Source organism: Scyliorhinus torazame, chromosome X (assembly GCF_047496885.1).
Source record: "Scyliorhinus torazame isolate Kashiwa2021f chromosome X, sScyTor2.1, whole genome shotgun sequence".
NCBI lineage: Eukaryota > Metazoa > Chordata > Chondrichthyes > Carcharhiniformes > Scyliorhinidae > Scyliorhinus > Scyliorhinus torazame.
In genome coordinates this window covers 33,161,783-33,174,672 of record NC_092738.1, presented here as the reverse complement: position 1 = coordinate 33,174,672, position 12,890 = coordinate 33,161,783, and the positions used below count along the sequence as shown (strand labels likewise).

General features: G+C 45.6%; 1 protein-coding gene across 1 annotated transcript in view; it reads left to right on the top strand.

Annotated features, from left to right (window-relative positions):
* Nucleotides 1-12,890, top strand: part of LOC140405506 (zinc finger protein GLI1-like) — a 59,033-nt gene that overhangs the window by 28,584 nt on the left and 17,559 nt on the right. Inside the window, exons 3-7 of the mRNA XM_072494028.1 lie at nt 1,375-1,561; nt 4,700-4,798; nt 7,471-7,611; nt 9,340-9,489; nt 9,592-9,756. Of these exons, the coding sequence (XP_072350129.1) occupies nt 1,375-1,561; nt 4,700-4,798; nt 7,471-7,611; nt 9,340-9,489; nt 9,592-9,756 (742 nt within the window). The remainder of the gene's footprint in view (nt 1-1,374; nt 1,562-4,699; nt 4,799-7,470; nt 7,612-9,339; nt 9,490-9,591; nt 9,757-12,890) is intronic.

Below are 12,890 nucleotides of genomic sequence, written 5' to 3'. Positions count from 1 at the left end.
GGTAAGATAGAGAAGGGTGTTCACATTGTCCAACAGTTGATCAGTAAAGCTTTTGATTCAATGTCGGATATCCATCTCGCATTGTTATCTTCTAGAGCTACACCACTATCTTAAGGACTCTCGCCGGCTCAAATGTTATTTAGTCGGGATCTCAGGACTACCTTACCATCAATTAGACTGCAGAATCCAGACCACTTGCTGAAGATGATGGAAGAACAACGTTGACGTCAACAGTCATACTACAACAGACACGCATCTCAATTGGAACCACTCACAACGGATAACCTAGTAAGAATCAAAGTTCCAGATGGAGGATGGTCTGCTCCAGCTACAATCATTAAGAAACCAGCTCCATGCTCCTACATAGTAAAATCCGCGGAAGGCACGATTCTTCGACAAAACAGACATGCTTTGCAAACAATTCGATTTCACCAGCAAATCTTTCCAGATTTAAACTTCACAGTCAGTTTTTTGTGACAGTTTACTGCATACCAGAAATTTGGACAACATGCACAAAACAGTGAAAACATCACTTTCAACACCTCGTCAGCTAAGAGCGACAAGACGACGTCGGAAAACAAACAGACTGAACTTGTAATATATCAATTGTTGTGTGTAGTCATTACTCCAGTTTTGTTTGTACAGATATGCATCTCATGACTTGTTATAGAATTATACAATTTTCTTTGAAACTCAGAAAATATGTTTTAAAAAGGGGGGGATGTAGTGATCTCTATATCTGCTTGTATGTAAAGGGTTAACAACTGTATCATGGTGCTAGACAACCACTAGATGGCAGCACCAGATCCATGTATATAAACTGAACTCTGAGGATCTTCCCGTCTCTTCGTATCAGGAGTGACGAGATAGCAGAGTGTTAGAGAGATGTAGCTTAGTTGGCATGTGTAGTTAAACATTATTTATACTTCTTCTTATTTACTTAATCATCAGTTATAGTTGTAGAAGAGTGAACAAACTAATTGATTATTTATTCATTAAATGTTATTTGCTTAATTTGAAGATTGATAGTTTCATTGAACTATAACCATCAGACCATTCTGGAAGTGAGCAAAAGAGTAACAATGTATTACAATCACGTAATATAACAAAAGTGTGAGTGTGGAGAGAGTGTGAGTGTGGAGAGAGTGTGAGTGTGGAGAGAGTGTGAGTGGGTGTGAGAGAGAGAGATTGTGTGTGTGTGTGTGAGAGAGAGACTGGTCAGATTGAGGGGACATTGTCCAGTATTTACAATGAGGAGGAATGATGATGAGTGAAGAGAGGGGAGGAGCAGTGTGAGCCAATTAACTGCCATGTTATCCACTTAGCTGAGGATGTGTTTGTAACTGTTATATTGGAACTGATTTCTAATTCCAGCCCAACCTCTATAACAGCCGCCTCGAAACATCAACAGTTGCCCATTCACCCAAAGGGCCTAGCAACTACACCTGAGCAGAGCCAGGCCCTCAGCCATCTCTCACTATCTACCAGTTACTGGCAGCAGCCCAGTCGAAGCATCCTGCTGGCACATTCACATTCACACAAGAGCTCCAAGTCTTTCCAGGTACGTAAGGAATGAAGAAAGGCTGCGTCGCAGCAGGATTGAAGAGAAAAGTAAGATGTCGTGCTTCAGTTATATAGCGGATTGGTCACACAACATCTGGAATAGTGTGTCCAGATTTGGTCTCCTTATTTAAGGAAAGTGTTGGAGGCGGTTCAGAGGAGGTCGATTAGATTGATGCCGAGACTGAGGAAAGGTTAGACTGGAGTTTCGAAGAGTGAGGGGTGATTTGATTGACCCTGAAAAGCATTGACAAGGTGGAGGTGGAAAGAATATTTCCTCTTGTGGTGAGTCCAGAAGATTAGGGGGTCACCCGTTTATAACAGAGATGAAAATTCTGATTCTGAGGGTTGTGTGACTTTGGAACTCTCTGCTTCGGAAGGGGCTGGAAGCAGAGTCATAGAATAGTTCTAAAGCAGAAGTACTTTGATTCTTGTTAGATAAGGGGGAAAAAAGGTGATGGGGATAGATGGGAATGTGGAAATGAAGGCTCGAGAGGCCGAATGGCCTACTGCTGCTCCTATTTAACACCTTCCCATCCTCCGCCATGTCCTACTTCCAGTTCCACCGCCTCCCCCCCCCCCCCCCACCCCCTTAATTGACCCCCCTTTCATGCTGGCCCTGTCTTCACAGAATATTACAGTGCAGACGAGGCCCCTCGGCCCATCAAGTCTACACTGACACATGACACCTAATCCCACCAGCACCTAACCCCATTGGCCAGCACTTGGTCCATAGCCTTGAATGTTAAGACGGGCCAAGTGCTCATCCAGGTACTTTTTAAAGGATGTGAGGCAACCCGCCCCTACCCCCCTCCCAGGCCGTGCGTTCCAGACCGTCACCACCCTCTGGGTAGAAATCCCCCCTAAACCTCCTATCCCTGACTTGTGTTCAAGGGCAGCACTGTAGCATAGTGGTTAGCACAATTGCTTCACAGCTCCAGGGTCCCAGGTTCGATTCCCGGCTTGGGTCAGTCTGTGCGGAGTCTGCACGTTCTCCCCGTGTGTGCGTGGGTTTCCTCCGGGTGCTCCGGTTTCCTCCCACAGTCCAAAGATGTGCAGGTTAGGTGGATTGGCCGTGATAAATTGTCCCTTAGTGTCCAAAGATGTGCAGGTTAGGTGGGTTGGCCATGATAAATTGCCCCTTAGTGTCCAAAGATGTGCAGGTTAGGTGGATTGGCCATGTTAAATTGTCCCTTAGTGTCCAAAGATGTGCAGGTTAGGTGGATTGGCCATGTTAAATTGCCCCTTAGTGTCCAAAGATGTACAGGTTAGGTGGATTGGCCATGATAAATTGTCCCTTAGTGTCCAAAGATGTGCAGGTTAGGTGGATTGGCCATGTTAAATTGTCCCTTTGTGTCCAAAGATGTACAGGTTAGGTGGATTGGCCATGCTAAATTGTCCCTTAGTGTCCAAAGATGTACAGGTTAGGTGGATTGGCCATGATAAATTGTCCCTTAGTGTCCAAAGGTGTGCAGGTTAGGTGGATTGGCCATGATAAATTGCCCTTAGTGTCCAAAGATGTGCAGGTTAGGTGGATTGGCCATGATAAATTGTCCCTTAGTGTCCAAAGATGTGCAGGTTAGGTGGATTGGCCATGATAAATTGTCCATTAGTGTCCAAAGATGTGCAGGTTAGGTGGATTGGCCATGATAAATTGTCCCTTAGTGTCCAAAGATGTGCAGGTTAGGTGGATTGGCCATGATAAATTGTCCCTTAGTGTCCAAAGATGTGCAGGTTAGGTGGATTGGCCATGATAAATTGACCTTAGTGTCCAAAATTGCGCTTAGTGTTGGGTGGGGTTACTGGGTAATGGGGATAGGGTGGAGGTGTGCAGTTGGGTAGGGTGCCCTTTCCAAGAGCCGGCGCAGACTCGGGTCGAATGGCCTCCTTCTGCACTGTAAATTCTATGTGCCCCTCGTAACGACCCTTCAACTAAGGGGAACAGCTGCCCCCTACCCACCCTGTCCATGCCCCACATAATCTTGTCCACCTCGATCAGGCCACCCCTCAGACTTCTCTGCTCCAGAGAAAACAGCCCAAGCCTGTCCAACCTCTCTTCATAACTGAAATGTTCCACCCCAGGCAACATCCTGGTGAATCTCCTCTGCCCCCCCTCCAGTGCAATCACATCCTTCCTATAATGTGGCGACCAGAATTGCACACAGTACTCCAGCTGTGGCCTCACCAAAGTTCTGTACAACTCCAACACAACCTCCCTGCTTTTGTAATCTATGCCTCGATTGATAAAGGCAAGTGTCCCATTTGCCTTTTCACCTCCCTATTAACCTGCCCTTCTGCCTTCAGAGATCTCTGGACAAACACACCAAGGTCCCTTTGTTCCTCGGAACTTCCCAGTGTCAGGCCGTTCATTGAGTACTTCCTTGTCACATTACTCCTTCCAAAGTGTAACACCTCACACTTTCCAGGGTTAAATTCCATCAGACACCTTTCTGCCCATTTGACCATCCCGTCTGTATCTTCCTGTAACCCGAGACACTCACCCTCACTGCTGCTGCACAGTTTTCTTATGGCGCTCGATAGGAGTGTTGTTCTGGACAGACCCCCGAGAAGGCAGAAGCAGCATCTCCAGGCCTCAAAACCATGGAAGTGGCGAAGCTCACCAGCTGTACATCAACGACCAGACATTCTGAATTCTCACTGGCGCCGAACTTGATTTGGAGGGGTAAACTGAAGTGTGTCTCAGTTTTGTTCATCTGGAACATTCCAAGAAAACAATTCCGACAGTTCATCCCAACTTTGGGAAACTGATTTCTGGACCTCAATTTCCCCGGCCCACCATGATTCCCGCTGTTGGCGTGAGCAGACGATTCCACCTCGAGAGTCATTACCGCAAGAAGGAGACCATTCAGCCCATCAAGCCCATTTCTATGTATAGTAATCAACTCAGTCCCATTTCCCCACTCTATGCTCCTTAACACTGCTAGTCTATTTCCTTCAAGTAAATTATTGGTCATCTCCGCTTCCATCACCTTCGTTGCCTTGTTAATGTATGTTCAGACACATCACTCTCAGATGTGCTGCCTTTGGAAGGATGAATGTCTGGTCACCCAGCAGGTAGAAAACTGAGACTTTAGATGCAGGACTACCTCTAACATCTCATTTCGATGCTTGAATACAGATGAAAACAGAATCAGTAGTCAGCAGGTCATTGGATCCACGCTATGGCAAATGTCGAGGAGAGAGATCGGAGGAAGATGTGTCCAGTTCAGGTGCACAGGTAAGTGATTATCTGTGTCTTCATTTCATTCAGTCATCTCTTCAAAATACTCACTTATTTTGGATGGGGTTCGAAAGGTATTGGCTGTCCTCTCCCGAGAGACAATTCATCGTCTAGGCATGGTGGCACAGTGGTTAACACTGCTGCTTCACTGTTCCAGGGACCCAGGTTCGATTCTGTTCTTGTGTGACTATCTGTGTGGCGTTTGCACGTTCTCCCCGTGTCTGCGTGGGTTTCCTCCCACAGTCCGAAGATGTGCAGGTTAGGTGGATTGGCCATGCTAAATTGTCCCTTAGTGTCCAAAGATGTGTAGGTTAGGTGGATTGGCCATGATAAATTGTCCCTTAGTGTCCAAAGATGTACAGGTTAGGTGGATTGGCCATGCTAAATTGTCCCTCAGTGTCCAAAGATGTGTAGGTTAGGTGGATTGGCCATGATAAATTGTCCCTTAGTGTCCAAAGATGTACAGGTTAGGTGGATTGGCCATGCTAAATTGTCCCTTAGTGTCCAAAGATGTGTAGGTTAGGTGGATTGGCCATGATAAATTGCCCCTTAGTGTCCAAAGATGTACAGGTTAGGTGGATTGGCCATGCTAAATTGTCCCTTAGTGTCCAAAGATGTGTAGGTTAGGTGGATTGGCCATAATAAGTTGCCCCTTAGTGTCCAAAGATGTGCAGGTTAGGTGGATTGACCATGATAAATTGTCCCTCAGTGTCCAAAGATGTGCAGGTTAGGTGGACTGGCCATGATAAATTGCCCCTTAGTGTCCAAAAATGTGCAAGTTAGGTGGATTGGCCATGATAAATTGTACCTTAGTGTCCAAAGATGTACAGGTTAGGTGGATTGGCCGTGTTAAATTGTCCCTTAGTGTCCAAAGATGTGCAGGTAAGGTGGATTGGCCGTGTTAAATTGTACCTTAGTGTCCAAAGGTGTGCAGGTTAGGTAGATTGGCCATGATAAATTATCCCTTAGTGTCCAAAGATGTGCAGGTTAGGTGGATTGGCCATGATAAATTGTCCCTTAGTGTCCAAAGATGTACAGGTTAGGTGGATTGGCCATGATAAATTGTCCCTTAGTGTCCAAAGATGTGCAGGTTAGGTGGATTGGCCATGATAAATTGTCCTGTAGTGTCCAAAGATGTGCAGGTTAGGTGGATTGGCCATGATAAATTGTCCTTTAGTGTCCAAAGATGTGCAGGTTAGGTGGATTGGCCATGTTAAATTGTCCCTTAGTATCCAAAGATGTGCAGGTTAGATGGATTGGCCATGTTAAATTGTCCCTTAGTGTCCAAAGATGTGCAGGTTAGGTGGATTGGCCGTGATAAATTGTCCCTTAGTGTCCAAAGATGTACAGGTTAGGTGGATTGGCCGTGTTAAATTGTCCCTTAGTGTCCAGGGATGTGCAGGTTAGGTGGGTTGTGGGGATCGGGTGGGGGAGTGGGCCTGGGTAGGGTGCTCTTTCAGAGGGTCGGTGCACCTCGATGGGCCAAATGGCCCCCTGCATTGTGGGGATTCTAAGGATTCAGAGACAAACCCTTTAGTTTTGACTTTTTACTATTTTTGTAACTAGCATTATCTGCTGGGGCACTCTTAGGTTTATACACTCTGTCCCTCCCTGCTACACTCTGATCATCATTTCCCTTATTCTGATCTGGTCTCTTTATCTTCTCCATTTAGCTCATGACACCTTCCTTCACTTGAACCCTCTCCCTCCACCATTTAGTTTAAAGCCTCGTCTACAGCCCTAGTTATACGGTTCGCCACGACCTTAGTCCCAGCACAGTTCAGCTGACGGCCACCCCAGTGGAACAGCTCCCTCTTTCCCCAGTACTGGTGCTAGTGCCCCTTGAATCAAACTCCATCTCTCCTTCAGATACACAGTCATCTCGGGGAGCTGGAGAAGGAGTTGGTGCTTAAAGGCCTTTGGAAAGCAGGTGTTACTATCTAAGTCACACTCTACTTTCATATAACCCATTCACTCCCACCCTATCTAAAAGCTGACAGCCACTAGCACCTGACCGTAGAGGCTTTTTGTCTCAAGGCCCTTCATAGGCCCCATTCCCAATCACTGTACCTCCAGCACCTCCAACCTGATAGAACAGAAGAGGAGAGAGAGGCAAAAAGAAGTAACTGAGAGAGGGAAATAGAAGGGAGAGAGAGACAGATAGAGAAAATGGACGGAGAAGATAAGAAAATGACGGGAGGAACCAAAGATAATAGAGAGAAAGTTATAGATAGAAGCAGAAAAGCAGAGAGGTAAGAGAGTGCATCCACTGGATTACAATGGATTACTGTGGCAGCACGGTAGCATAGTGATTAGCACAATTGCTTCACAGCTCCAAGGTCCCAGGTTCGATTCCCCGTTGGGTCACTGTCTGTGCGGAGTCTGCACGTTCTCCCCGTGTCTGCGTGGGTTTCCTCCGGGTGCTCCGGTTTCCTCCCACAGTCCAAAGATGTGCAGGTTAGGTGGATTGGCCAGGCTAAATTGCCCTTAGTGTCCAAAATTGCCCTTAGTGTTGGGTGGGGTTACTGGGTTATGGGGATACGGTGAAGGTGTGGACTTGGGTAGGGTGCTCTTTCCAAGAGCCGGTGCAGACTCGATGGGCCGAATGGCCTCCTTCTGCACTGTAAATTCTATGACATCTGTACTCATTCAGTAATCATTTGGAACAGGATTATTTATTGGGAATGATGAACGGAAGAGCTGACAGAGATAAGGATGATGGGAAACAGGAACCAGAGTGCGTCTATGAAACTAACTGTCACTGGGGAGGTTGCAGTAAAGAGTTCGATACGCAAGATCAACTTGTGCAAGTGAGTAACTGGAGAAATATATTGGAGCATCATTGAAATCTGAAAGTTTCAGTGAATTTCTGAGTGAGTTAAGGGTTCATTCTGGAACCTCGATGATGTAAAGATTAATCTCCCTGATACTTCGGAAAATCACAGTACCATTCAAAAAACATTTCTTTTTTTAATTCCCTCTGAACATTTTTGATCACTGTCTCGTCATCCAATCAGATAACGGCAAACTTGTTGACTTTACACTTGGCATCCTGAAGATGACAATGTCAGGGGGCGTGAGGGGGGGGGGGGGGGGAGCGGGGCCAGCGGGTCACCTGATGACATCTTCAGGTTTACAGCCAGTCAGAGTTGGTAACTCTGGATTGAACTGGTCACTTTAAGCCAAATGCACTTCAGGTTGCAAAGTGTGTCGAAGCTGGTTTTGCCTTGACATCTCTCATATTAAAGGAAGGTACTATGGGACGAAGTTGAGAAACCATTGTACTATTGTTTTTAATTAATTTGTGGGCATTGTTAACAATACTCTATCTTTAGGTGTCCTGGGTAATCGTAAGGCCTGATATTGAACTTGCTGCAACAAGGAGAGTGTGATTAATGTAGAAATTGTTATTTATATTTTATATCCTGTTGTAGGAATGTTTTTGAAATCTCTGGTTTAAAATACATACAGGCAGTCTCAGCTAAAGCTGTAATTAAGGAGTCAAAAAAAGGTGGTCAGAATTCATTCAAACCACTTACTTGATTACAGATAAAAGGCTAATGGGATATTGTTTTGATTGCTGGCAATTCCCTGAGGTGTAAATAATTAATTAGGGAGTGGGGTTTAGTCTGATCAAAGCAGGCCATGTGACATCTCAGTGGGATACAGATGATGTAATTAATGGGAGGAGCCAGGTCTGTCTGTCGTTTTGCAGTTTTCCATAGGTTTTGAGTCTGACAAGACAGAAGGATTTTAAATTGAACAACAGTTTTGCCAAATTCTGTTAGGTTGAGCAAAGTGTACTGGTTCTGTTCCTGCTCCTGAAAGGGTCTCTGTAACCAGTTTGCTAACATTATTTGTAAGTGGCATTTGAACTGCATTGAGTTGTTTAAATGGAGTTAGTAGCAGGAGTAGATAGTATGTTGCAAGTTTTTTCCTTTTGTTAAAGCTATTTCTTTGATGTTAATGCAGGTAATTCTGTGTGAAAGTTTGATTTAACATAAAAGATACCTATTGGTCAGAGTCATCACTCCTGGGGTGAAATAGCCTTCCCTCTCAGTTTTGCAAATTGGACCAAATATTGGGGTCTTGTCTCGTATCCTGATAAATGTTGGGTCTGGTCCAGTATCCTGATAAATGTTGGGTCTGGTCCGGGATCCCAACAAATGTTGGAATCTGGTCCGGGATCCTAACAAATGTTGGGGTCTGGTCTGGTAGCCTAACGAAAGTTGGGATCTGCTCCGGGATTCTAACAAATGTTGGGGTCTGGTCCGGGATCCTAACAAATGTTGGGATCTGGTCCGGGATCCTAACAAATGTTGGGATCTGGTCTGGGAGCCTAACAAATGTTGGGATCTGGTCGGATATCCTAAGAAATGTTGGGATCTGGTCCGGGATCCTAACAAATGTTGGGGTCTGGTTGGATATTCTAAGAAATGTTGGGATCTGGTCTGGGATCGTAACAAATGTTGGAATCTGGTTGGATATCCAAAGAAATGTCGGGACCTGAACTCTTTTAGACTTTCTCTCATTTACAGCACATTAACAATGAGCACATTCATGGGGAAAAGAAGGAATTTGTCTGTCATTGGAAAGAATGTTCAAGGGAGCAGAGAGCATTCAAGGCCCAGTACATGCTGGTGGTTCACATGAGACGACACACAGGAGAGAAACCACACCGGTGTACAGTAAGTCCCAGCTGCTAGCGATGGATTTGTCTGATGACAAGTTCATTTGTAAAATGCACCATGACAATCTTTGCGTTTGTGTGTGTGTGTGTACATTTCCAGTTTGAAACTTGCAATAAGGCCTATTCCAGGCTGGAGAATCTGAAAACCCACCTGCGATCCCACACAGGAGAGAAACCATACATCTGTGAGCATGAAGGCTGCAACAAAGCATTCTCCAACGCTTCAGATCGTGCAAAACATCAGAACAGGACCCATTCCAATGAGGTAAAGAGCCTCCCATTTAATCCAGTTAGTCATGTGTCTCCAAACACTCCAGTATACTGTATGTACCTCCACCGCCCTGTGTCAAATATTAAACAGGGACGGGGTAGCATTGATAGAGCAGGCAGTTAGCATGGGCAGACAAGGTATGAAGGATTATAGGGTAGAGCAATTGGAATAACATGGCCAAGGTAAAGAGCACAGTAAGAAGTCTTACAACACCAGGTTAAAGTCCAACAGGTTTGTTTCGATGTCACTAGCTTTCGGAGCGCAGCTCCTTTCTCGGGTGAAGAGGTATGTTCCAGAAACATATATATATATATAGACAAAGACAAAGATGCAAGACAATGCTTTGAATGCCAGCATTTGAAGGTAATTAAGTCTTTACAGATCCAGTAAAAAGGGGGAACCCCAGGGTAAAGAGGTATGAATTGTCTCAAGCCAGGATAGTTGGGAGGATTTCGCAGGCCAGATGGTGGGGAGTGAATGGAATGCAACATGAATCCAAGGTCCTGGTTGAGGCTGTACTCGTGTGCGGAACCTGGCTTCCCCACACCCATTCAGCCTCGAAACGTTGATCTTCCCCTCAGCCTCAAACATTGAACTTCCCCACACCCCCCTCAGCCTCGAAACGTTGATCTTCCCCTCAGCCTCAAACATTGAACTTCCCCACACCCCCCTCAGCCTCGAAACGTTGATCTTCCCCTCAGCCTCAAACATTGAACTTCCCCACACCCCCCTCAGCCTCGAAACGTTGATCTTCCCCTCAGCCTCGAAACGTTGACCTTCACCACACCATTTCTGAAGTCAGAAATAGGAAAGGAGCAGTCACCTTGTTAGGAGTTTTCTATAGGCCCCCCAATAGTAGCAGAGATGTGGAGGAACAGATTGGGAAACAGATTTTGGAAAGGTGCAGAAGCCACAGGGTAGTAGTCATGGGCGACTTTAACTTCCCAAATATTGAGTGGAAACTCTTTAGATCAAATAGTTTGGATGGGGTGGTGTTTGTGCAGTGTGTCCAGGAAGCTTTTCTAACACAGTATGTAGATTGTCCGACCAGAGGAGGGGCAATATTGGATTTAGTACTTGGTAATGAACCAGGGCAAGTGATAGATTTGTTAGTGGGGGAGCATTTTGGAGATAGTGACCACAATTCTGTGACATTCACTTTAGTAATGGAGAGGGATAGGTACGTGCAACAGGGCAAGGTTTACAATTGGGGGAAGGGTAAATACGATGTTGTCAGACAAGAATTGAAGTGCATAAGTTGGGAACATAGGCTGGCAGGGAAGGACACAAGTGAAATGTGGAACTTGTTCAAGGAACAGGTGCTACGTGTCCTTGATATGTATGTCCCTGTCAGGCAGGGAAGAGATGGTCGAGTGAGGGAACCATGGTTGACAAGAGAGGTTGAATGTCTTGTTAAGAGGAAAAAGGAGACTTATGTAAGGCTGAGGAAACAAGGTGCAGACAGGGCATTGGAGGGATACAAGATAGCCAGGAGGGAACTGAAGAAAGGGATTAGGAGAGCTAAGAGAGGGCATGAACAATCTTTGGCGGGTAGGATCAAGGAAAACCCCAAGGCCTTTTACACATATGTGAGAAATATGAGAATGACTAGAGCAAGGGTAGGTCCGATCAAGGACAGTAGCGGGAGATTGTGTATTGAGTCTGAAGAGATAGGAGAGGTCTTGAACGAGTACTTTTCTTCTGTATTTACAAATGAGAGGGGCCATATTGTTGGAGAGGACAGTGTGAAACAGATTGGTAAGCTCGAGGAAATACTTGTTAGGAAGGAAGATGTGTTGGGCATTTTGAAAAACTTGAGGATAGACAAGTCCCCCGGGCCTGACGGGATATATCCAAGGATTCTATGGGAAGCAAGAGATGAAATTGCAGAGCTGTTGGCAATGATCTTTTCGTCCTCACTGTCAACAGGGGTGGTACCAGGGGATTGGAGAGTGGCGAATGTCGTGCCCCTGTTCAAAAAAGGGAATAGGGATAACCCTGGGAATTACAGGCCAGTTAGTCTTACTTCGGTGGTAGGCAAAGTCACGGAAAGGGTACTGAAGGATAGGATTTCTGAGCATCTGGAAAGACACTGCTTGATTAGGGATAGTCAGCACGGATTTGTGAGGGGTAGGTCTTGCCTTACAAGTCTTATTGAATTCTTTGAGGAGGTGACCAAGCATGTGGATGAAGGTAAAGCAGTGGATGTAGTGTACATGGATTTTAGTAAGGCATTTGATAAGGTTCCCCATGGTAGGCTTATGCAGAAAGTAAGGAGGCATGGGATAGTGGGAAATTTGGCCAGTTGGATAACGAACTGGCTAACCGATAGAAGTCAGAGAGTGGTGGTGGATGGCAAATATTCAGCCTGGATCCCAGTTACCAGTGGAGTACCGCAGGGATCAGTTCTGGGTCCTCTGCTGTTTGTGATTTTCATTAATGACTTGGATGAGGGAGTTGAAGGGTGGGTCAGTAAATTTGCAGACGATACGAAGATTGGTGGAGTTGTGGATAGTAAGGAGGGCTGTTGTCGGCTGCAAAGAGACATAGATAGGATGCAGAGCTGGGCTGAGAAGTGGCAGATGGAGTTTAACCCTGAAAAGTGTGAGGTTGTCCATTTTGGGAAGGACAAATATGAATGCAGAATACAGGGCTAACGGTAGAGTTCTTGGCAATGTTGAGGAGCAGAGAGATCTTGGGGTCTATGTTCATACATCTTTGAAAGTTGCCACTCAAGTGGATAGAGCTGTGAAGAAGGCCTATGGTGTGCTCGCGTTCATTAACAGAGGGATTGAATTTAAGAGCCGTGAGGTGATGATGCAGCTGTACAAAACTTTGGTAAAGCCACATTTGGAGTACTGTGTACAGTTCTGGTCGCCTCATTTTAGGAAGGATGTGGAAGCTTTGGAAAAGGTGCAAAGAAGATTTACCAGGATGTTGCCTGGAATGGAGAGTAGGTCTTACGAGGAAAGGTTGAGGGTGCTAGGCCTTTTCTCATTAGAACGGAGAAGGATGAGGGGCGACTTGATAGAGGTTTATAAGATGATCAGGGGAATAGATAGAGTAGACAGTCAGAGACTTTTTCCCCGGGTGGAACAAACCATTACAAGGGGACATAAATTTAAGGT